This window comes from Triturus cristatus, chromosome 11, assembly GCF_964204655.1.
Source record: "Triturus cristatus chromosome 11, aTriCri1.1, whole genome shotgun sequence".
Taxonomy (NCBI): domain Eukaryota; kingdom Metazoa; phylum Chordata; class Amphibia; order Caudata; family Salamandridae; genus Triturus; species Triturus cristatus.
In genome coordinates, this window is record NC_140594.1 from 151,695,939 (window position 1) to 151,720,905 (window position 24,967).

A 24,967-nucleotide genomic window follows, 5' to 3' on the forward strand; every position below is an offset into this window, starting at 1 on the left:
ACTCTTGAGGAATTAAGGGCGAGGCGCCGCCGCTCCATTGAGCACATTAAAAATACGCCTCTTCCTGTGGCTCCCCTTCTTGCAGATATTTCTCCGGATATGAGTGTGCTGTCTCAAAAGGAGGTTTTATGTACTTCTAGTAATGCCGGTTCCCCAACACTATCCCGGAATTTAATTTCTATAGTCGAGTCACCTAAGGACATGTCCGCAACTGGGTCATTTGTATCTCTTAATTTATCCCCTGAAGTAGCCTTATCTAATGGGCCACCCTCTCAAGGTATTGAACCCCCACCTTGTAAGGCTAACTCATCCAGGCACCCTAAAAAGTCCGGACTAATCCCTAGAAAAAGGAGGAAGGTAGATTCTGTGCAGCCAAAGAACAAAACATTCAAAAGTAACGACAATAGTTTTATACTCTCTGATGTTATTCCACAGACCAAAGTTACGCTCGCTCCATGTCCCTCAAAAGTTACTACTACTGCAGAGCTATTGGCTCAGATTGATCAGCTATTGAAAGCCTTCACGTCACCTATCATTGAGAGTTTGAAATCCATTAATAGAAGGCTTGAGAAAGTAGAGTCGGTAATAGAGTCTAACAGGGAATTAATTAGGAATTTTGTTAAACCAATTATAGCACCCCCCATTATTCCTTCTCCTATTATCTCTTCTTCTGTTACATTACCTCCTCCTGTTGTACCATTAAACCCTATTTCTCAAAATCACCCAGATGTAAGTAATGTAACTCATAATAATGAAGGAAGAACTAATCTCCTGAATTCAATGCAACCTCCTATTTTAGCTGTAGAAAGAGCTTCATCAGGAGGGACAAATCCAACATCAAAAGGCATATCGTGTGATAGCAAAGTTAATAATCCAATTCCCATTTCACAGACGCGTAGGTCTTTTTGTATTGAACTGCCACCAGAAGCTGTGCCCTTGGTGGTCGTTCTTGCTGGTGTTCCAACCTTAAAGGACGACGTAACTGAGAGTTACCCCCAGTTAAAAAATAAAGTGATTCATTGGCTTGGCCAAAATCGCCCTCTTCCATCATACATAAATGGGGAAATTTTACATGTACGGCGTCTACCTTGGCTGGGTCACACCCCAAAGAATATAAACGGGGACATTATACTAGTTAATTTTAGAGATCCTCGAGCGGTGAACCATATCCTTAATTGGCACGAAAACCATGTGAAGTCTTTTATTACTACTTGGGAACTGACTTATTTTTATCCTCGCTCCCTCTCAGCTCCCATTTTTAATTCAGGGACTCCACTTTGCAGTCGGCTTAACCATCCCATACCGCTCAGAAACCGATACGAGGCATTAGCTAACCTTGAAGATGTAGATTGACTTAACTACCCCAAGGGTTTGTCACCAACCCATGTTGAACCATCTTTTCCTGTCTCTTCTCCACTTCCTAACGAGCGAGGAATACAAGCTTCTGAAGGCAGAGTAGTTACCTGTACCAATCATCTTATAGTCCCGGTCTCTCCACCTTCAGCCAGTCTCTTGGCCGACTCTGAGAATACATCGAGGAAGTTATTGTCCTGGAATATTGCAGGGTTGACTTCCAAATTGGAGTGTGAGGATTGGTTACGTTTCATTAACAACTTTGATATATGCTTATTTCAGGAAACATGGTCATGTGAACCATCCTTTGTGCAGGGTTATTTAAATTACTTTGTTCCTGCATTAAAGGGCTCAAAGGGGGGACCCATGGGGGGATTAACTATTTGGGTTCGACAGAGTTTGAAGTTGCTCACTAAAACTATTGACACCAACCATAGAGACATCCAACTCGTTAGGATAAATTTAAATAAACTAGGGTTTTTGGATATCTATAATGTCTATGTAAGGTGTAACAAGGGAGAGAGGACCGAGGTTTTATCAGCCTTGGCCTGTCTCCTTGATACTTATTCTTTAAATCATAATATTGTTATAGCGGGAGATTTTAACAGAACATTTGAACCCTTAATTAGTGATGATGACCTCTTTGGTGATGATGAGGACCGGCAATGGGGTATCCCCAAATTGGAGCTCAAGCCGGTTGTACGGTGGTCTGATGATGTGATTAGTATAAATGCTCTTTGTTATGAGAAGGGTCTAAGAGCCCTAAATGGAAGGACCTGTAGTGATAAGAATGGGACAAGCACATTCGATAATGGGCGATATAATAGCAGGATTGACTACGTCTTATGTAGTTTAAAACTATGGCCCTTGACTAGTGATATGGAAGTTGTTTGGCGAATAGAGAGCGATCACAACCCACTGTGCGTAACCCACAAATGGTGGTCCCATATTACCCAGTCCTTTGGTCACACTGTGCTGATTCCTCCCAAGATTATTCCCACCAATGACATGCGCAGATTAAGGTGGGAAAAAATAGCGACTAACCAACAGACCATTGCTAACATTAGCAACCAGGGTGACCAAGCAATATCGGCCATAGAGCATTCTAAATTAATCAGCCCTGATATGGACAAAATATCAGAAATTCATACTTCCCCTTTTTCTACAATTAAAACTTATTTCCTTATACTAGTGAAAAATAAAGGAGTGAGAGCCTCAAAACTTGTTAAATGGTATAATGAACAGTGCAGGGCTGCACGACTTGCTCTAGGTAAAGCCATTAAAGGCGGGCAATCAATTGCAATAAAATCTGCAAGAAAAGTTTATAAAACCAGTATTTTCATGGCAAAAAAGCCTGGGATGAGTACCACTGGTCTGAGTTAAAGGCTGCCAGTGATAAGAAGGATTCTCGGTTATTCTGGCATATTGTTAAATGGGGCAGCTCAGGCTCGCCTGATCCCCCATGCAATAACGTTCCACAGGAAGAATGGGTGAAATTTTTTGAAAACCAGTATGCTGAGCACAATATTGTTGCATCAGGGCCAGACACCAGTGTAAATCAGCTTCAAGACTATTGTTTTGATACTGACGAAATTATGATGGCCATTAGCTCAGTAGCCCCGGGCCGTGCTCCCGGTCTCGATGGTGTTCCAGCAGATGTATTTATAAATGATAAAGATCGCTGGTGCAAGTATATCCATCTTCTTATAAATGCCATTGCATTGGGTGCTGCGGTGCCAACCTCTTGGAAGGGTGCTGTAATCATACCTATCTACAAGAAAGGTGATCGATCCCAGCCGGGCAATTACAGACCAATAAGCCTAATTGATACTATCCAAAAGGTTGTCGGCCGTGTGATTGCCAACAGGCTTCTGGACTGGGCGGAGGAGTCTAATGCTCTATCACCCTTTCAGGCAGGTTTCCGAAGGCTTACAAGCACGGTGGACCAGGTTTTTCGCTTTACTATGCTGCAATGGCGGACTGTTGTTCTAGGCGAGGGTAGCTTGTATGCCGCTTTTGTAGACCTGCGGGCTGCCTTCGACCTTGTTCCACGCTCTAAGCTATGGCTGGTCCTTAAGAAGCAGGGACTACCTGGTGATCTATTATCCTTGATAATGAGACTCCACGAATCTAATTTTGCAAGAATACAGTGGGGAGGATTAGGTTCGGTTACAGTGGACTTCCCAGTCGAGCGGGGAGTCCGACAAGGTTGTTCAATGGCCCCCGTACTTTTTACCCTGTATATTAATGAGGTTGTAGATCGTATGCTCTCTGCTCAAGTGGATGCTCCCTTCTTAGCTGGGATTAAGATCCCCATTTTAATGTTTGCAGACGATTCGCTTATTTTATCCAAAACCCCCAGTGGCTTGCAACGTGCTTTATTTATCTTCGATCAATTTTGTGGGGAGTATGGATTAGAAATTAATTCAGCCAAAACAAAACTTATGACTTTTAACCCCCATCGTAATTTTAAATCTAAAATTACCTTAAATGACCGCCCGCTAGAAGTTGTGAATACTTTCACATACTTAGGTATGCATATTTCTAGCGACAAAAGCTGGCGGCGTCACATTGACATCGCCACACTCAGACATAGGCAATTGTCTGGTGCTATTTGTGCTGAGCACAGAAAATCCTTAACTAAACCAGTTCAACCTGCCCTACAGGTCTATGAAGCAAAGGCCCTAGGCTCCGCCCTATATGGTGCTGAGCTCTGGGGCTTTGAGAAAGTGGTTGTGCTTCAATCTTCTGAAAATAAATTCTTTAGGGCTATAACGGGTGTTCCTAAAAGCACCCCTTTGCTCCCTCTCAAATACGACCTGGGTAGAAGAGCAGTTTCAGATCTGGTTAAGCTTCGCCCAATTTTATATTGGCGTAGGATATGGACGACTCCTGTGCTCTCTCACTACGCTGAGGGTTTTCTAGACATTATAAGATCTGATGTATTCCATAAAATTGGGTGGTTAAAAACGCTTAAGATAACCTTGACTGAGCTTGGTCTCTGTTCACTTTGGGAAGATCCGGAGAGAGCAATTTTCCAACAAAAAGTGCTCTAAAAGATATCTATTGGGAGAGGGTTGCCTCTCGGCATTGGAGTAGCTCCAGTGCGGGGTCTATGACCGGAGAATTCTTGGAGGCTAAGATGTATCCCTGTTTAGAACTATATTGGGACATTATAAATAAGCCTGGTGAAAGAAAACTCCTTTTCCAACTTAGAGCAGGTGCTCTTCCCCTTAGATATCTGACAGCCAAGTGGGAAGGTGGACCCTGTGGTTGCTGCCCTACTTGTGGTTCTACTAAAGAAACAATCAGCCATTTTTTGTTTTCATGCAAAGCTTATGCTGCTCCAAGGCGTATCTGGTTGTCCCCGATGTGTAAAAATCTAGGGACCACCAGCAGCACTGTCGCTTTGCGTATTATATGCACCAACAATTTGATTTGGATTTCAGTTGCCACCGCAAAATACCTAGGGTGGGCATGGTCAATACGACAGAGATTTTTAGCCACTTCAAAAAGAGACTGCTAGTCATTGACTATTCTCTTGCTTAGACAGGGATTGCTAGTTAATTGACTATCCTCTCGCTTAGATAGAGATTGCTAGTCATCTGACTATTCTCTGTTATTTATTCGTCTGCATTTTAACCATTTTTAATCTATTTTAACTTTTTTAACTTATACAGTACTTCTAAACTTTCGGGATTGATTGATTTCTACTATTTTTTGTGTAGATTATTATCTTGTTGAAATAGGATTAGCAACCAAGTTTGTAATTTATATTCAGTATGTCTGTATTCAGGTTATTATCGTTTTCATTGTATTATTGTTCTTGCTTTTATGAATGTTCTTCGAATAAAGCATACTTGACTGACTGACTGACTGATAACTCGACCACTAACCGCACGAGCTGACTGGATTGTCTATTAAGTCACAGTTTTTTTTTTTTTAAAAGGAAAAAAAGGGTACATTATAAACATCTTTTAAAACTGTATGTAGAATTGTTTTAAACTACATGTTTTTGTATTGCAATGGTTTTTATAAACTATGCAAATAAAATTTACCAATTACCAGTGGCGAGCACAAGGCTTAGATCTGGAAACAGGACTATACAGATGTGGCCTTGCAACTGTCGAGAGCATCCACACACCCATATTTTTGTGAGTATTAGAAACCCCCTCTGAAAGTGCACATTTTTTCTATTTTAGTGATTTGTAAAGCACATGGCATATTGCCATCTCAAATATGGTTCCCCAGTGCTACAGAAAAGGTTGAACTCATCAACTAAAATTGAAACAAGGCAGATTACAATAGCCAGGTCTTAAGTTTTTTGCAGAATATCGCTTCGGAGGGGGTGAGGCCTAGATGAAAGGGTAGGGAGTTAATTGTTTCCATGCTAGATTTTTGAAGAAGTGCCCTCCCTGTCTAGCTTGATAGAACTGTGGTGTCTGAGCCAGTCTAAGAATAGCAGAGCGCAAGATTCTAGATGGACAATAGGGGGTACAAGGAGCCTAAGGTACTGTGGTCCTGTTTGCAAAAAGGCTCCCTAAGCAAAGCAGAGGGCTTTAAATTTAATGTGCTTCGCAGTAAGAAATCAATGAAGTGTCCTTAGCTGAGAGGAGGTATAAGAACGCTTGGGGATATGACCTAGCAGGGGCACGGCTATGTTTTACCTAGTAGGGGCACGGCTACATTTAGAATTATTTGGCGTCTTTTAAGGGAAGCCTTCGTTTTTTCAGCTACACACATTGCCGTAGTCTGGGTCTGCAGTGATCAAAGCCTGTATAATGGTCTTTTGAGTGGATCTTCCTAAGGCCTCTTAGGAGACCAAACCAGCAACAAGTCACTTTGTTGTTCCAAAGGTCAAGCCTCGTTTCACTGTCCAGCCAAATTCACAGATTTTTCACCACCTGTTTGGCTACTGGCAGAGGACCAAGTCACTCCGGCTACCATGGATGACCCCACAGGCTGGGTAGGTTCCCAGTTATAAGGATCTCCGTTTTGCTGCTGTTAAGTTTCAGGTGTTTTATCCCCATCTAATGGGCAACAGCCTTTAAACAAAGTTTGAGTTGGAAGGAAATCTTGCCTGAGTCCGAAGACAGCGAGACAGCAATATGAGTGTCATCTGCATAAGAAATTATGGAAACGCCAAATGCTTCCATAATGTCCACACGAGGATGGACATAAATAATAAAGAGCGAAGGAAGTAAATGGTTTGGAGGCAACCCAAAAGGATTAATTAGCCCAAAAAGAGATTAACAATTTGACAGATACCACAATCCTTGAGTTGCCGAGAAGCTGTGGGTGGGTCACATTGTTACATGCAGCACTCAATTCCAAAAGGATGAGTGCTTCTAAGGTCTATTAAAGATCCTCTGTGCCTTCAATGGTATGACCTGGGGGAAAGCCAGATCGGGATAAGTGTAAGAGATTATGGGATACAAGGTACTCAGAGAGTTGTCCATGAATGTGCTTTCTAGAATTTTAGCCGAGTGGTAGGTTTGGGATGGGGTAATAATTTTCCAACTCGACACGCTAAGGTAGGAACTTTATAGCATTGGTAGCACTGTTGCATGCTTCCATATCTGAGGAACAGAGGCAGGAGTAATTGATAGGTTAAAACTAAACTACTCCTGTGAAAGATAGAAGTACAAGGTTTTTCATGACTCAAAAGGGATGGGAGCATCTGCATATTTCATGAGTGATTTTTGCATGTCGTGTTATTTAGTGACGCATAAAGATTTTCAAATAAGTTACTAACCTGCATGACTAAAGTTTGCTCAGTAAGAGTACACCTGGAAATCTCTGACAGTATCTGTGAATCATCAAATGTCAGAATTTTTCTCCAAGCCCAGGGGAAACCAACTGCAGTAATTTTTCAACTTTTCACTGCCGAGCCTTTTGAATCGGCCGGAGGCCTTTGAAGTGTTTCTGAGCACTGTAGGACAAGATTTTGAAATAAAATATCTCTATGTATTAAACAGATAGAAGCTGTTTTGTAAACCGGACAGTCTTTCATCTTCTCCTAGATGTACACACACGGCCATATCTTTTCCTAGATGTACACACACTGACAGATCTTTTCCTAGATGTACACACAGGGCCAGATCTTTACCTAGATGTACATACACGGCCAGATCTCTCATAGATGTACACATGGCCAGATCTTCTCCTAGATGTACGCACACGACCAGATCTTCTCCTAAATGTACACACACGGCCAGATCTTCTCCTAGATGTACACACGCGGCCAGATCTTCTCCTAAATGTACACACGCGGCCAGATCTTCTCCTAAATGTACACACACGGCCAGATCTTCTCCTAGATGTACACACACAGCCAGATCTTCTCCTAAATGTACACACACGGCCAGATCTTCTCGTAGATGTACACACGGTCAGATTTTCTTCTAGATATAACACACGGCCAGATTTTCTCCTAAATGTACACACACGGCCAGATCTTCTCGTAGATGTACACACACGGTCAGATTTTCTTGTGGTGTGTTTTGTTCCTAATCGTGGCTGTAGTGCAGTCAGAGAAAGCATAATAACAACAGCCTGTTTTATATAGCACTTCATACCACACTTCTCTTCGCACTTTAAGTGACAAGTGTTATAATTGTCCAATGTAATGCTGGTACTCAATTTCCTGATCTATTGTTACTCAGTGTATTGAACTCACAGGAATAACATGCTGATCCAGCTTTGCTGTGATTTATACTCATATGCATGTGTGGAGAGCGAGGGTTTAACACCCTAAGTCTAAGAGTATATAATCTGATGGTAGAATCTCTTCCACATTAAAATGACATGATGTAAGAAGAAATGTACAAATTATACAGTAATTGATAACATCATAGTACATGGCACTTAAGTCATCTGAACTCAAAAACAAATCCACGAATGGAACTACTTTGGAAATTGTATAAGAATATTTTTGTCCCTTCTTCACATCATGGCATCACTCTAATGACATTTGTTGCTTTGAAAACTCAATTTCTCCTTTCTATAACACTTAGCTGAAAGAATCGGTGATCTTCAAAACCTTTACCCAGATATTGTATTGTATTGTAATTGCATTTATATAGCGCTTACTACCCCTGATGAGGCATCGAAGCGCTTTTTCGGCAAGTAGAATACCACTCCGGAACCCATAAAGGATTAGTGTTGAGTTAGTATAGTGAAATATGAAAGTAATTTGAGTGGTGGATATGTTAGTCAGTTATTTGGATTCAGAAGGATAGCGGAGGGATAGAAGAGGAAGTTAAAGGGCTTTTTTCGGCCCTAAAAGCAGATTTTACCAAGGGTAAGGAATCCTCCCAACTCATCCACATTTTGTCTCTGAGTTGATGTTGGACTTTCAATTAAATTAGTAAATAATGATGTCCTATTCTTTCCTAGAGCCTTACTATATCTTAGCCTGAGGAACTTCATACACTGTATTTGAATAGGGCTTTGACAATTTGTTTTCATTAGACTGAGGTTTCCATGAAAGATCAATGGTTGTTCAAGATACGTGGAGGCTAAAAGCCTGGCTCTATGGCCCCTGTGACAGAACGGCTCCTGTCTCTGTCATTTATGTCAAGAGTTGCGAGAGACATCATTACTGAAGATGTGAAGAGTAGAATCACAACTCTAACAAAATGCGGAGATCCGTAGAAGCGTAACATGGTCTCCACACATCCTGTAGCCACCGAGACCTATTCTAGGCCGCTGGTCCAGTGTGCTCAGGATTTGTTTTTGATCTATTTGCTTGACCATTGTACCTGAGCTCCTCTCGACCTCCGTCTGTGCACTAAGCCGCATTGACCGCGCACTGGATGATCCCAAAGAGTACATTTGATAGAAAAACCCTAATACAATTAGCTTGTAACTATCACCCGTGGAGGTGCTTTACCACATAGCCAACACTACTCCTGGACTTGAGTCTTGCATCTTCCATCTGCCCCATATATTCTTGGAATGAGGTGTAGCTAACACTAGGTTCACCTATAAAAATCAGAATAACCCCCAACGGAGTTTAAATTGAAAACAAAAAAGTGCAGGGGTCAAAGGTTTTTCTGCTGAGTCCGCTGCTGTCACTGCTGAATGCCAGGGTCACCAAATACCAAGGCAGCTTAGCCTTGATCCCAGATCAAGCCTTTTTCTTTTACCACCCTACACTTCCGGTCTCTTTATCTCGCTCTTTATCTCAGTTCTTTTTTGGCCCTGCTTTCTCCTTGTTCACTTTTCTGCCTTTCTCTATCTTGTTCTGGACCAAAGACTGAAGATGGCAAATTAGTGCAAATGCCGATAAATGGAGTGCTGGTGCCCACAGCCTGAAACCACTAGCCCAAACTAGGAACCGACCCCTCCCGCCAGGGCTGGCTCCAGGGCGGTGCGATCGTTGCGACCACACCTGGCGCTGACTTGGTGTGGGGGCGCCATGTTCATCGTTTTAAAAGCACCTGATGCCGCGTACATTGTCCCAGCAATTTTCAGGCATCAATAAAAATGACAACTCTGGTGATTAATGTTCTTCCTGGAGAGAGACCAGAGCTTTGTCTAGTGAACGTTTTGACTCATCATAGCCAGAGGGTTAATATGCGTGCTGCAAAGAACGTGTCTCATTCACATCACAAAGTGCATATAATATAAATAGGCCAGTGGATTACTGCTTTTGTCAGAGATCCTTTTGTTACTTGCAGCTTATTAGTTAAATGTCTAATATAGATCAGTGAGCTACTAACTGCCATCAAAGAGCTGCATGCAAACTGCAAAGAACATATTAGAGCTATGTATTTGCCTAGTAGTTCGTATTCCTGATATTGCAAAAGGGGTTCATTTGGGTAATTCTTATTATTAAAGAAAACCCCTAACAATGGTGTTGCATTTTATATTCTGAATTTGTGCTTTTCCAGTCCAAGACTATACTGCCTACCAGTATGGATGAAATGTGACTCCTACTCCTTGTAGGCCTCTGTCTTATGTAACATTTCCTATATACTGATTTACACACCGATGACTGATTGTCCCTGTGCAATGCGTGTGTGATGTAAAGTGTTCTGACATCTTAAACTGGTATGAGTGGCGCTATAAAACTAATTTAATCTAAGAGACAGTGGTTATGGAGACTTGAGGGGCACTGTCAAATGGTGGTATTGAGGGAATCTGTGGCAGAGGTGGTCATTGGGGGGGGGGCGCCAACAAACACTGTCGCACAGGGCTCCACCTGTGCTAAAGCCGGCCCTGCCTTCCTCAATATAGAGAGGAGCTGACCGCTCCTTCTCTTCCGAGACTGCGATCCCCTCCCTCATAATAGGAAATTACCTATAACCTGTCTCTTCTAAACTATCTTGAATGTGTCCTGCTCCACCTTTTGTTGGTCTCCAGCTCGGTTCGCACAATACAAATAACACTACATACACACTTACCATTAGGCCTAGATTAAGACGCGATGAGCACGTGCAGTACTGTGGTGAACTTTTAGTGCTTGTGAAAAGCGTCTTGGGTGCCTCCTCTTCTAGGCACCTTCTGCCAATGTGTGTTCATGAATAGAAATGTCACTGGGAGAACTAACTCCACTGGCTGGTTATCCTGTACTTCCCTATAATGTTCACGTCACTTCTTCCAGTTCCTGTGACATTTTCCACCGTCTGACTGTGGCAGAGAAGCATCTGGACAGCTGTTCTCTGTAAAAGAACAACCCTTCGGGCAGGGGGGGATATCCAGAAGATGTACAGAAAATGACTTCCCCAGGAAGCTGCTTCTCAGGTTTTGCAATGTTCAGAGTAAATTAGAATTCTCAGGCTCGGCCTCTGCAGACCCAGCACAGCAGTAATGTACAGATTTCACTTTGAAGGAGCAATTTAGATACAGGCCAAGACTTAAGAGTTTCAAATGAGTTCCCAACGAACAGTCCTTGATTAAAAAATGCATTAGATGGGATAGATCCTCTTTAATGACCTCAAATCCTAAATCCTGAGCCATAATCTCTAGCACTGAAGTATAAGATATCTTCTTTAATGAGTGCCTTATTAGTGGGTCATTAGATGTGGCATCTTGCAAAGCAGTGGCTAAAAGAATACACCCAGAATCATTCAATTTATGGATGAATATTTTTAATGATATCCAGTACATAATTTAAAATCCATAAAACAACCTACCACGCAAGTACAAATTTGCGTGGAAGAAGGTCCCTACAGCCTGTTCCCCTGCTTCACAGGTAAGCCTCAGCAGCTGTCTCCCACACTACTTCACGGGTGGAGGTCTCATTCTACATGCTCCTCCTAGTTGCTGATTCCTTCTGACACACCACGTGCAAAATCCAAAAATGTATTAACTTAGTAGAATGGGGGCAATGTGATGTGATGAAACTTGGTCTTCCGAAACACCCCACGTGGTGGTGGGCCTTGGGGAGACTTAGCGTTGTCTTCCTGCAGGCACCCACATTTTCACCAACAAAAGGATGGCCTAAGTCTAGCCGATACTTATCTTGTCAGTGTTAGGTATGTAATGTTGAATTAGCATTCATAAGCTGTAGTGACCATGGGTTTCCACGTGCTGCTGGTGAGAGCGGCTCTCCCTGGCTGGCGTCACTGTCCCATAGCGGGTCATGCCCACTACCAGGCAGAAGCTACTGCCCTGTCCAGTGCTTAATTTGTAAAAATAATAAGTGGCAGGGCCCTTCTCAGGAGGCCATTGCTGCTTGCACCACACGTTGTCCCTGCCAATGGCATGAATTCTTGCTTCAGACCCCCTTGTATTATAACCACACCTCTGCTGCAATATGCTTTCTTTTCTCCTATGTTTAGCCCCTCGGATAGTAAATGTCTACCCTATGTTCCCTCTTTCTGTTGAAACTAGGGTATGATGGTAGGGAGAGGGCCAGGGTTTGATCATTTAGCCATTTCTAGACAGCGCAATGCACGGTCGTATGTTTGTTTTAACATTACAGAATGACACATATTCATATTACACGTATTTTAAAATAGCACCAACGATATAATGAGAGGTGCCCAGAATCACATGAGTTTTGGTAAACTATCAAAGCCAGGATCAGAACGCAGTCCCCATAGCTTATTCTCGAGCCCACTTCCCTCCCCTCCTTTTTATTGGATTTCTGATGCAAGCTTAGCACCAAGTTGTTGGCTTTCATACAGCTGCTAATGGAAATCATTTGCTCTGGGAATTCACCATCTGGGCGGGGTCAGCCTCTGAGAGTTGTGTAGATCAGCAAGTCCAAGAAGAAAGTTGGCCTCAGCCAGCTAATGGCTGCCAACTAACTCCTCAATTAGCTTGAAAACATGCACTATTTGTCAAACTATAATCTGGCAACATTCTCCTTTTAAGGTCTGAATTTTAACAGCTGGGGTGTCACAGAAGTATCACTTACAGTATAGATGGAGTGGGCTTGGGGTCCACACCTTTCAAACATTGTCTTTCTTCGACCAGCCCCTTACTGCCATTGGCTGGAAACTTGTCAATCACTTCTCTTAAGTTCTTGCATTGAACTACATATGGGACTATTTTACAACTATAAATGTGGTTTGTCTGCTCATGCTGGCTTCCTCCCTTCTGTCTCCTCTATTGTACTAACACAGCATGTATTAGCACATTGAATCCCAGGTTCTTGGCTTTGCCAGTGCTTGTTGTCACCTGTTATCAGCTGAAATAGACACTTCCAAACGCACCATCAACTAAGGGAAAAGAGTTCCAGTGAAATAATTACTGTGAGAACTACATCCCTGTGCATCCCAGCTCCTTACTTTGTCAGTGATGTCTACAAATCACTGAGCAGGCTTCTGGCTACCAAAGGCTGCTGTGTACCTTCATATCCAGGATAAATGGCAGCTGTTTCTATGATCATGAACCACAAACTGAAGTCCCTATTGACCCGGGTACACTCCCCTTCGCGTTACGCCCCAGCCAGGTTGTCGACAGCTTGGCCCTCACGCATAATGCCGACTGGTCCTTCCAGCCTCAAGTCGGTGGTCCCACCAAAGTTGTCCTCTCCTAATCTCAGGCTTGTGCTGGTGATCCTGTCTCTCTTAACTCACTGATCTCTCTTAATGGGTTTTATCACTGAGAGAGTGGAATCCTAAGGAAGGTTTTCGGTTACGTGGGAGAATGGCAAGGTAGGTGGTCCCCGCGTTTCCATGCAGACTCGCGCACAAGGGACGTCCACAGAAATGATACACAGTTCGGGTGGTAGTGCAGAAACAGGAGTAGGCCACTAGAAGCTGAGTGTAGAATGTGATCACTTAGGCTCATCACATTCCGTTCTCCATCTTTCAACTGGTGGCAATGTCATGGCTAACTGAATGCTGCAAACCTGGAGCAAATATCGCCTGCGTGCCTTAATCCTGATTTTCTTATGCATTGTGTAAATCGTAATTTTCCCAGGAGTGGTTTTGTCGACTTGGGTTTGCACCAGGCTCTATAGGGGGCCCAATGTTGGGTAATAGAGCCTTGTGCAAAACCAACTCAGTGAGTTCTGTCCTAACTGAGGAGGCCTGTTACCTACATACCAATGAAACAATTATTCTTTCAAATATGTGTTTGCTTTTAAAAACATATTTTACTCACTTTTTAAAAGGAGGCCCTGCTGTCTTAGAAAGATCTTTCCTCATAGTGTAGAAAACAATATCTGGAAAATCTGTCCGGGTTTTAATTGTGTAGAAGATTGCGATTTGGCTTCTTTTTTGCAGGTTTTTCCTGGTTCCGTTGTTTCTGGCATGAGACTTCTTCTGCCTCCGACAGACACGACCCAATATTTTTTCTATGTCTACACCACATCGTGATGTAGTTCTCAAGGCCTCTCTCTTTTCCAGCCCCTCCTTTTTGTACAAAGCAAATATAATTGTGAAGGGAGGGAAGGATGCTACTATAACGAGGAGGACTTCTAAGGGTAATGAAGATTTCTGGTAAGTAAAAGGTTCATTATAGAGTATTTTTGGGGAAATTACTAATTTCTGTATTTTTCACAACTCAGAAAAAAATTATGCGCATCAGAAACATTCCGTCTGTCATTTGTTGCTGCAGCACTATGAGAAATGGGGTGCATATAAACATCCACAGTGTGAAAAAGCCCAGTTCTGTGCTGTCAGGATGGTTGAGTGAGTTGTATGCCTGACGCTGAGCGTGTTGTAAAGTAGGGGTGACGAGCTGGAATCCTGATAAGGTCAATTCACGTTAACATCCTTCCAAGATCACTGAATTACTATTAAATTCGGTAACAGCAACGCACCAAAACAGTATTAATATAGTTGGAAGTACTATATCAAATGACCTGTTGTTATGAATAAGAATAAAAGGGAAATCGCCTTTACTCTGCGGCCGAACCACGCTGGGCCTTTACAACATGGTTCGAACCACAAACGCGTCTTTACAATGCGTTAATTTACCCCGCAAGTCTTTACAACAACTTTCCTTAATATAAGCGTTGTTGGATTGATGTTGCACTTTAAGTCCAACACTTTCTCACTATTGCACAGACTGGAGTTGGAATAGTAAATTATACTGTTCCAACTTCAATGCTTTCCCTAAGGCAAGTCATTGTAACGATTTGCGGGGTAATGGAACACATTGTGAAGACACGTTTGGTGTTCGGACCACGTGGTAAAGGCACGCGGAAAAAATACCTGCGTGGTTCTGATATTCATTCAGAATAAACAATGATCGTAAATCTATTGCAGCATTCTTTATTTGACTGAAGGACGGCAAGCAAAACCAAATCCTATTTTATATATTTGTTTTTTCTGATGTGCTTGTGTATTAGGTAAATAAATTAAAAAAACAATAGAAACCCATTTCTGTGAATCCAAATAATCATCTATTTAGTGGCAAAACAAATCAATTGAAATAGTTTGAGTAACCCAAGAGCAATTAAAAATCATATTAATTTACTAAAAGTAAAAAAAACTGCTGTTCATAAATGGAAAATAATTGCGTACCCCATAGCGAATCTCGGTTAGGGAACAACGTGTTATTATTAATGTGAAAAAGGGCAAGGAGGCAGGTTGAAGCAGAGAGTGTAGGGAAAGGGTGAAAAGGAGGACTGGGGATATGGAAATGGGGCTCCACAAGAAAAGTGGAAAAAGGAGGAGTATGGGTAGAGGAAATAAACTGCTTTTAAAAATAGTTAAAGTGGGGAATTGGTGACTCCACCCAAATAGGCAGTGGGAAGAAGGAAGTAGAAGTTTGATGATGGGAGGAACAAGTCAGGGAAAAGATGGAAGAAAACTTCCAGGATAACTTCCTTGAACAGGAGTCTTAAAAATAGAATGAAACATCAGCCAGCGACAGGACATGGGAAGGAAAAGGGGAAAAGGGATCTAGTCAAACCCTGCAGAGAGAATACATTTTTTTCAAGATGAGTGTAATTTTCACCCTAAAACAAGCTTCAGCAAAGTGAATAGTTCTTACATATTACTAATGCTAACCAGACTCGGCAATAGAAAAAGAGTATAAATGCCCAACCCTAGTTTGGTAATGTTTATCCCTGCACGTGTCACTACGCATGCACACATATGTGTCCTGATGCTGCAGTTGCCATTTTGTTTGTTTACTTTTAATTTACAATTCTAAAATGGAGGACACATATTTTGGGGTGATAAATTTAAAAAAACAAGCATTTGCAATGCAAAAGGTCTCGCATTTGTTGCAGTTGGAGCTACTGGCATTGTAAATGGCAGTGTTTTTTATCAATGTTTTTGTTTGCAGTGGAGTGATTATTTAAAAATTACACACTATACCATATTATAAGCTATTCTAGCAACTGTACAGTAAAGCTATGGCTATTTTAACGTAAAGGAGTGTGAATGGATGAATACAAATACAAAAAACAGGATCTAAAAATTTACGATGGAATGTATAGCAGGGGACAGGGACTACTTCAGCGGTGAACATGCTCTTTACTGTTGCTCATGGGCATCAAGGTCTAAGGCATTCCAGAGACCTTATATGATGGCTGGGGTTTGTAAATGAACCTACATTAAACACCACTAAGAGATGAAGCGATTTCTGCAACATCACATGATTTTTCTCCAAAATGTGTTTTTTCAGTTTTACTTTTTGGATTCCTGGGATGCTCTGGCATAAGATTCCCGGTTCCACCATGATTCATTTGGTACAGTAAATAAACACAATAACCAAAAATACTCTCAAACTGCAGTTTAACAGAGATGTGGTTTTCTGTGTAACAGACAAACGCCTGACCATGGTCCCAGCAGGGGCACGTGCCACCTAATCTAGAGACACTTCTCTCACAGGAGTTGTGCCAACTCCCCTGCAGCCAAAGCTATGGGTCACGGGAAAATGGGATGGAGAGTAAGGGGGGTACAGGGAGAGAGAGAAAGGGGGCATGGAGAGAAATGGCGGACCGAGAGAGAACGGGGGAAGAGAGGCTGGAAGGGTGAAAACGAAAGGGAGAGAGGGCACTAGTGAGGGGGGAAGGAGAAGGAGGTGGACAGGTGATATACATTTTAAAAAGCAGGTCTTTGGCAGTAGGTGATGACTGCTGGCAAGGACCAACACCCGGAAAGGAGGTTTGACATCCGAGCCCCCACTATTATAATGTGAAACTATCATGCAACTACAATATCACAAAAAGGTGCTAGTTTTCCAAAGACACATGACCCGCCTGATGTACACACTACAAGATTCTTATAAGTCCCAAGAACATAAAGACAAATTCATCTGGCACATTGGAAAAAAATTATACTTTTCAAATAGCCCTCCATATTAAATTTGCTCCATTTCTACGCTCGGTTAACAGATATAACTACTACCCAATCAATGGTATTCAATTGATCCACCTCGGAAGAATGAAGGCTGAGGCAGACTTGCCGGGAGTGTAACCTCTGCCCCTTACAAGTGTACGTCTCACTGAGCCCTTCTGCCGGTATTGTGTTGGACAGCTGGTTACAATTCGATCAGTTGAGCCCCTTATGTGTAGCCTTTAAACAGAAACACAGCAAAGCCCGCTTTTGTATTCGCCAGATAACTAGGAAAACCAGCTATACACGAGGCGCGAGCAGCAACCGGAGTCACAGAGGTAGAGTGACCAGTCTTGGCTCCGCCGGTTATGAATAACTTAATATCCACGTACCTACCAAACATGAATGTGTCCTTCTATAATGGATGTGGTATACATGTAAAGTGCTCCAATACCTACGGATTGAGTTTGCGCTAAATAAAAAAAACTAAAAAATAAATACAAACACCTAACAGATCTGTTCCAGGTCAGGCAGCGGAGTCATAGTTCGCCCGACCCTTGTGAAGACAGAGCAGCCGTCCCTGAAAATCAGCAGGGCAAGGGCGAGGATATGGTCCGTCGGCTAAACTGCCGACTTTGGTGCTGGAAACCAGAGTTTGAGCCCCGAGGTCACATCAACATCCTGTGATTCTGGGTAAATCACTTAATCTCCCCGTGCCTGAATGTGTAATGTAAATACGGTGCTCGAGTAAAGCGCTCCAATAAACTTTGGGTCGAGTTCGTGCTATATATATATGCAAAAAAAAACAAGTGCAAAGGCAAGTAACAGTACAAGGACATGTCGCCAACTAGTCACATGCACTCATAACCACACCTACAGGCGACGCAACAGCACAGTGAACCCATCCGCCCAACACCGGACATTTTGCAACTTGCTTTTATATGGTGTACGCATAATTATACATTCGCCACACTTGCCTCATACCATCATCTCCTGCATATTTTTCCTTTTCTCGCATAATTTAGCCAACCCTGCCAGTTATACTATAATAAAGTAAACAAACTAAACAGTTCACAGAACTTACCCCAGTAAAACAAGCGTCTTCAAATAGGTCGTGTCTCCAATGAATGTCGCTGATTCGCCTTCTTTGAAAATGTTCAGTGCTGCACGTTTAAATAGAGCATTGGATGCACGAAAGATATCACTAATAGCACTAAGTAAACAAAGTAATTGCTAAAAATGTCCTAAAACATGCCGCCCTAATTATCGCTTGCCATGCAGCTTTTATGACTAATGAAGGCGCGGCGGTGGCGCCAGTAATACGCCTTCTCCCGATCACAACACAGAAAGTGAGAATTATCACAGCATGAGACCCCACAGTAATCATTAGCACAGCATGTCGACAGGCACCCCAGGCTGCTGGAGCACTCAACTATAATTAATGCGCAGCCCGTCTTCCGGAGACGAGCACTCAACTGGAATTAACGTGCACAAGCTGTTCCACTGTGAAGCGCGTTCACAGACCAAAATCGGCTCGTGCCCAGACCAGAATCAGCGCAGCACGTCTTCCGGAGAAGAGCACTCAACTGGAATTAACGCGCACAAGCTGTTCCACTGTGAAGCGCGTTAACAGACAAGAATCGGCTCGTGCCCAGACCAGAATCGGCTCGTGCCCAGGTCTGTCTCCCTTGGGAGTAAACACGGCAACAATAGTCTCGTTGGCGGCAGCGCTTCGCGCTACAACGCCAGCGAGACCTAAAAATGTGCATCAAAGCACATATAGAGAAAGGAGGGCTCCAGTAGCACATTACAACTGCTGGGCCACCCAAATAAGAAAAAAGACAAAAGGAAAAAAGAAAAAGGAGTGGCAGGAGAACAAGGGAGGAATCGGGGGCAATGGAGGAGCTGGGAATGAAGCAAAGCGGGTTAGGGTAAGGCGAGAAAGGAAAGAATGAGCTGGGGCAGTGCAACACAGAAGAGCGCAGGGTTTGGGATTGTGAGGGAGAAGCAGAACACTGGGAAGAGAGCAAGAAAACTCTACCAATTCCATGGAGTGCAGAGACAAAAAAGAAAACGTCTCTCCCGGGTGTCAGACGTGGAAGGAAACAAGTAATCCAGTCAAAAGGTTAGTAACTATGCAATGCTGTAGGGTAGGGTCAAATACAAGAAAACCAAGGAAATTCATTGGATAAGAAACAAACAAATGAGATTTACAAGAAAGCCAACCAATGATCAGCAGTTTGGGTGCCAAAGGCCTACTCTAAGTATTTGTATTGTACACAATAGGTCTTTCAACGACAAACAGTTAAAAGCTGTCTGTAGGTGAGGTCTACAAAAGCATGTAAAAGGCAAGTTCTATAAAAAGCAAAAAACATGAAATAAATGGTAAATGCCTTTCTATGAACTTGTTTTGTCCATGTATTCACATGAAGCAAATGTGTTTAATGTTGTTAAACGTGTTGCATTTGAATTTAGTTGCTCAAAATGGCCAGTTGTAGGAGACTAAATCCAAATAAAAAATGTATTCCCACACACTTATATTTCTTAATAAATCTGCTCCCAGGAGTGTGGTTTTGGCATTCTAGGGTATGCATGCTACAAACCTTTTTGTGTAGACTATTAAAGTTTTTCATGGCCGGTCCTACATTTACACCTGTCAAAGGAAGAAGTAAATTCACATCATAGATATGTACTGGACCATCTTCAAAATTGGTGGAGTTGGAGGAGAAGTTGTCATACGTCACATATGGCACATTATTTTCCCTGAGTAGCAAAATAGCTTTTAAAGTGAAATTACACAATTTCAGGGTATTTATACAAGCATTACTGTACACCATGTGCATTTACCATAAGAAAATGCTTACTTATGAGTAACTTGGAATTCACAAACAAAAGACTCGGGCCAGATTTATCAATATTTGACGCAGGGCAACACAGGACAACTTGCTGCGTCAAATGGAGAGGGCCGAAATACGCCCTATCTACTAAGATATGACGCATTCCTTCTCTCTCGCTGTGCTGTGCACTATGTGCTGCCTAGTGCCAACGCAAGTACTCTTGCACCATGATGAAAGTGCGCCTGCGTTGCTGGCAGGATTGTTTTTGTGCAGGAAGGGACAACTTAAGGCACAAAAACATTCCTTAGAGGCGTTTTCCTCTTTCTACGTGTGCCTTGAGTTACTCCAAATTTACCAAGCCAAAAACAGCCATACAAGGTGGCTTTGTGTGGCTTGGTAAATCTGAATTAAGGATGCATGACGCAAGGGCAATCCTTTGTTATACCTGTGCCTGGATCCATTCCTGACAAACTGGGACTACCACAGCTTCCCAGGCGTGCTCCTGGAATACTTTGCGAACTCAGAAGTCAGAAATTTACTGTAAGAATGCTCTCAATATGAGCATCAAAGAATTCCCAATTTGGCGACTAAAGTAGTAACTAGGCAAATCAGGTAGGAACTCCACACTCCTGGAGTATGAAAATTCACTAGATAAAAGCCAGTGAATGCTTGGATGGTACAATGTCAAAAAAGGGGAATTACTGTCAAGTGCAAAACTATGATTATCATGGAAATTGTTTATTTCTTAGGGGTCGCTCAGAATTCTAGTCTGTATACCACAATATTCCTTTGCCATGGAAACAGCGTTATATGCAGTGTTGGTATTTGTGCACCAGTTAGAACGAGGGTCAAAATGTAGAATTACATTTCTACGTTTTTTTGAGTATCAGGCCCTTTATCCCTAACCTGTGCCACAACTTGTACATATGTGTAATGTATATCTGTAAAAATAAAATGTACTGTTCTAGTCCAAGTACCTTCCTCTGTCTCCTTCTCCTCGTCCCCAGTGTCCATTCTCTGCTGGACTCCACACCCATTCTGATTCTTGGTCCAGCAACCCAGATTTCAGGAGTGCTTGCTACACTACAGTTTGTCTGTAAAGTGACCCACTGCTCTTCGGGGACTCGGCCCTGCCAAATCTCATACATAGATAAAAATCTTGAATTTACCACCTCTTTAATTCTAATTTAAGAAGGAAATACAAAAAACAAAGCATCAAGTACCTGAGGAAAGGTTTGCTTGTCCGGTACAAGGATGTTGCTAACAACGCATTGACCCAGTGTTGGTCGAACTGATGTTCGGAAGGGATGGAGTAACTGTAAATGGGGCGCATTTCTCTTGCATTATTTCGATAATGTGATCTGTCGTACATCCGCAGACGTTTGAAGAGATTAAAACAAAACCATCTCGGACGGAGGCACAAGCGAGTCCTCGCGGTGCTGCTATAACATCTCGCTACCGTCTAATTTAATTCAAATTTCTCCATTGAGCCTACTTCACCAGACACCGCCTTTGGCGCATGGGTGCAATTTCGTCGCCGGCGTGCTTTAGGTGCAACCGAGAAATGGGTACCTTCCTACATACGGTATGGAGTTGCAGCGCTCTCCAACCCTTCTGATATAAAATATTGACCTTTCTTGGGGAGGTGCTATCATGGCATATCCCGGTAGATCCCAAATTAGCGTTACTCCACAGCACAGACGAAATTGGTGGTAATCGGTATAATTAACAGCTCTTATTCCTAGGGCTAGGCAGGATATTGCCCAACACTGGAAGAGTGCTGACCGCCACCCTTAGGAACGTATAAAAAAACCTTGGACTGGTGCATGGGAATGGAATTGGCAGTATTCCAGGCGCGTGATTGCCCACAGAAGCATGGAAAAATATGGCAACGATGGGCATACTAGAAAGCACAGCTTTCCAAACTGTGTGGCGCGACTAGTTACTGTGGCGCGACCCACACGTAGGTGTGTCGCGCGATGCGACGCGATGACGTCAGCCAGCCGGCCGACCGATATTAGGGGAATGCAAATCGAGCCCCCTCACTCAGTGATCGCAACGTGCACGCGACGTGCAAGGCGGAAGGCGGAGCAGCTGCAGAGCGGAGCCTCGTGGACAGGAGCTCCAGTGAGTATTGACCCCCTTCGGGAGTGCTACGGCACTGCTCACGGCCCTGAGCGCGCGGCCTTGCTGGGACACAGTGATATCGGAGCCGCCTCTACCCCACCATCCCAGGCACTCGGTTGGTAAGTAGTGATGCTTAGACCATTTTGGGGCACTTTTAAAGCGCTAAATCTCTGTATTTTAAACTCATTCCGCTGAGTTTAAGATGTATATGCTATACAAACAGTATAGAGTTCCAGCTCTGCTCTTGCCTCCCGATGAAACTCATGCGATACAAATCCTTCCCACCCATCACCCCCACTGGGGCCTACACCTGAATATATAATAAATATGGAACATTGTGTACCTTAGACGGAGTTTGGAAGCAGAGGATGTAGGAAAGCCTTGCCCCTCGCAGAGACAGCCCCAGTGGGTACCTTCGACGTGACACCTGGCTCTCATTTCAGTATATTACAGCCAGGAAACAAAGTGGGTGTGTGGGGCCGCCTTGGCACCTGAAGGCCAAGAGTTGCATGTAAAAGTAACGACCTGTGTTTTACGTAGCGCCTATTCTTAGCTTGTTTCTAAGCACTGATAACTTCGGCTAATAGGATGACGGAGGCACTGAGACTTAAATGGTTCGCCCAAGATGACACCAACAGCTAGTTCTAGCTTGTTCTCTAATGGATTTGAAATAATAAAAAATGCCCAAATCGGGCATGACCGACCAAAATGTGCACTTTTCCAAACTTACACTTTTCACATCTACATGTGTGCAAACTGGACGAAAGCTGATCGAGTTTAGTGAACGGGGGAGGCGAACAGGCAATCAGCATATTTGCACTTGGAATTTAGGAGTGGCCAAAAAAGGCAAGTGAAACTGATAAACAGCAGACCTATTTTGTCCTGATTCACAAATGCGGAGCAAACGATTTGCCCCCAGGTTTGTTAATCCAATTCCAAACAGGCCCAACAATCCCGTAGCACTGGTAAAGAGTAAAGATGCGCGTTTTGCCATCACCAGCCCATGTTTGGATGGCTGAAGGTTTGAATGCTAAAAGTTGGGTTCTGTCTTTCCTTGTAAGCAGCTGTTAACCTTGACGATGGTCAAACTGTGCACAACAGGCCTTGTTCCTTGTCGAGGTGGGCAGTCCCAAAGGTTTTATGGACTGCTGTTGAGTGTCTCTCAGTTATATAGATTTTTTCCCCTGAAAGTGGGAGTGTGTGTTGGGGGTTGTGTGTGTGGCTCTCTTATATGCAGTTAATTTTAGCTCAAAGTGCTGAATGGAAAACATATGACTCGACTTATTTTCTGTTGCCTTTTGGCGTGCTGCGCGGAGGAATGCGGTCCCACCTGAGTTCAATGCGCAGAGACCGGTTGATAAGTTGCATGATTGTTTTATCACTCACAATTCCCCCTTCCTGAACGGATTTTTGTATAAGTCATATTCAGCAAGGCAGCAGGTGGACTTTGTGCGTGGTTGAAAGGGTTGGCAGGTTGTGCACCTGCCCTTTTTGTGCCGTAAATCAATGGGGCATGTGTCAATGTGTGCATGATTATATTCTTGTTTCATGCACAAACCTAACCGTGCTTACACTCAGTTTTGCAAGTCACTGGCTTTGTTAGACCAGATTAACAATTGCTTTATTAACCTTCCTGCTTTCTCAAATTTGCTTGGAAATGCACCATTTGCCCACTACTTTTTCAAAAATTTCTCGGGGGGAGAACCCCCCTTAGGTGGTTTGGGCTCGCTCGCTCGCGTTACCGTGTCCCTGAAATCTTTTTCACAAAAAGGTGTGTCACCAACATGAAAAGTTTGGAAAGCTGTGCTATAGAGGTATAGACCTGCCGGTGGTAGAGTCCCCGGAATCCCTCATAACACGGGTAGCAATCTAATCACGTTGTCTCCGTACCCTAGATATAATTATCCAGTTATACATAATGTGTAAATCATTGAGTGGGGCGGGAAGGAGTGGGGACGCCGTATCTGTGCTCAGTTTAGCAATCGTTAACTGTTTATTTTCTTTTCCTTCCTTTTCCTATCAATATTATTCTTATTTGGTCCAAAGTGACATTAATTTGGAATTTCATTCATGTATGGACCCTTTGGGCCGCTGTTGTGCCAAATATAAAAACCTGAATAAAATTTGTTTTAAAAATAAATAAATAAAACCATCCCCAAGAAATATTACATTGATTGCTTGTAAAAAAACACGATTTCCTTTGTGTCTCTACAGAAAAAGAGCAGAGAAGAAACACACGGAGAGGGAAGCGGGGTGGAGATCATGGAGAACCGACCGTACGTCGACGGCCCGGGGGGCTCCGGGCAGTACACCCACAAAGTCTACCACATTGGAATGCACATCCCTAGCTGGTTCCGGTCCATCCTGCCCAAGGCTGCACTGAGAGTGGAGGAGGAGTCCTGGAACGCCTACCCGTACACACGCACAAGGTGTTGTACTCCTCTGTGTTCCATAATCATGTCATGTGTGTTATAGGTTTGTGTTATTTTGTGCATGGTTGCAGGGGAGAGTGGCATGGGCCCTAATGCATGCAAGGAAAATGCATCTAACATCTACTTGCAAAGTAATGCAGCTGATATTGGGGTACATAGATTTCACAAAGTTTACTTCATGCCGGGGGTGTAGCTTTTGATTATGCAGCAGGTGCAGTGGCACCGGAGCACATTGATGTTGTCATTAATTGTACAGAGGAGCATTGACCCCACAGTCCACTGAACCCAGATTATTTCTGTACTTTACTATCCGAACAGCAGACGGGGTGCGGCTGATGGACAGAGTATTTGCCTTGCTTCCACTAGGGCCCATGGCACCCTTGCTGAGCCACTGACTTTATGCTGGCACCAGGGAGATTTTGTGATGCTGTGTGAAAAGTTTCCTGCTTTTGAGTTTGAATCTTTAGGGTGTAGGTGGGGCCAAAAGGCAGTATTAATGGAAACTGTTGCTAACCTACACGTC

At 43.2% G+C, this 24,967-nt stretch overlaps 1 protein-coding gene across 8 annotated transcripts in view; it reads left to right on the top strand.

The window, feature by feature from the left end:
• Positions 1 to 24,967, top strand: part of PITPNM2 (phosphatidylinositol transfer protein membrane associated 2) — a 1,082,174-nt gene that overhangs the window by 589,324 nt on the left and 467,883 nt on the right. For all 8 annotated transcript variants that reach the window (XM_085633970.1, XM_085633975.1, XM_085633974.1 and 5 more), the window contains one exon: positions 24,227 to 24,441. In XM_085633970.1, coding sequence (XP_085490096.1) covers positions 24,227 to 24,441 — 215 coding nt within the window. The remainder of the gene's footprint in view (positions 1 to 24,226; positions 24,442 to 24,967) is intronic.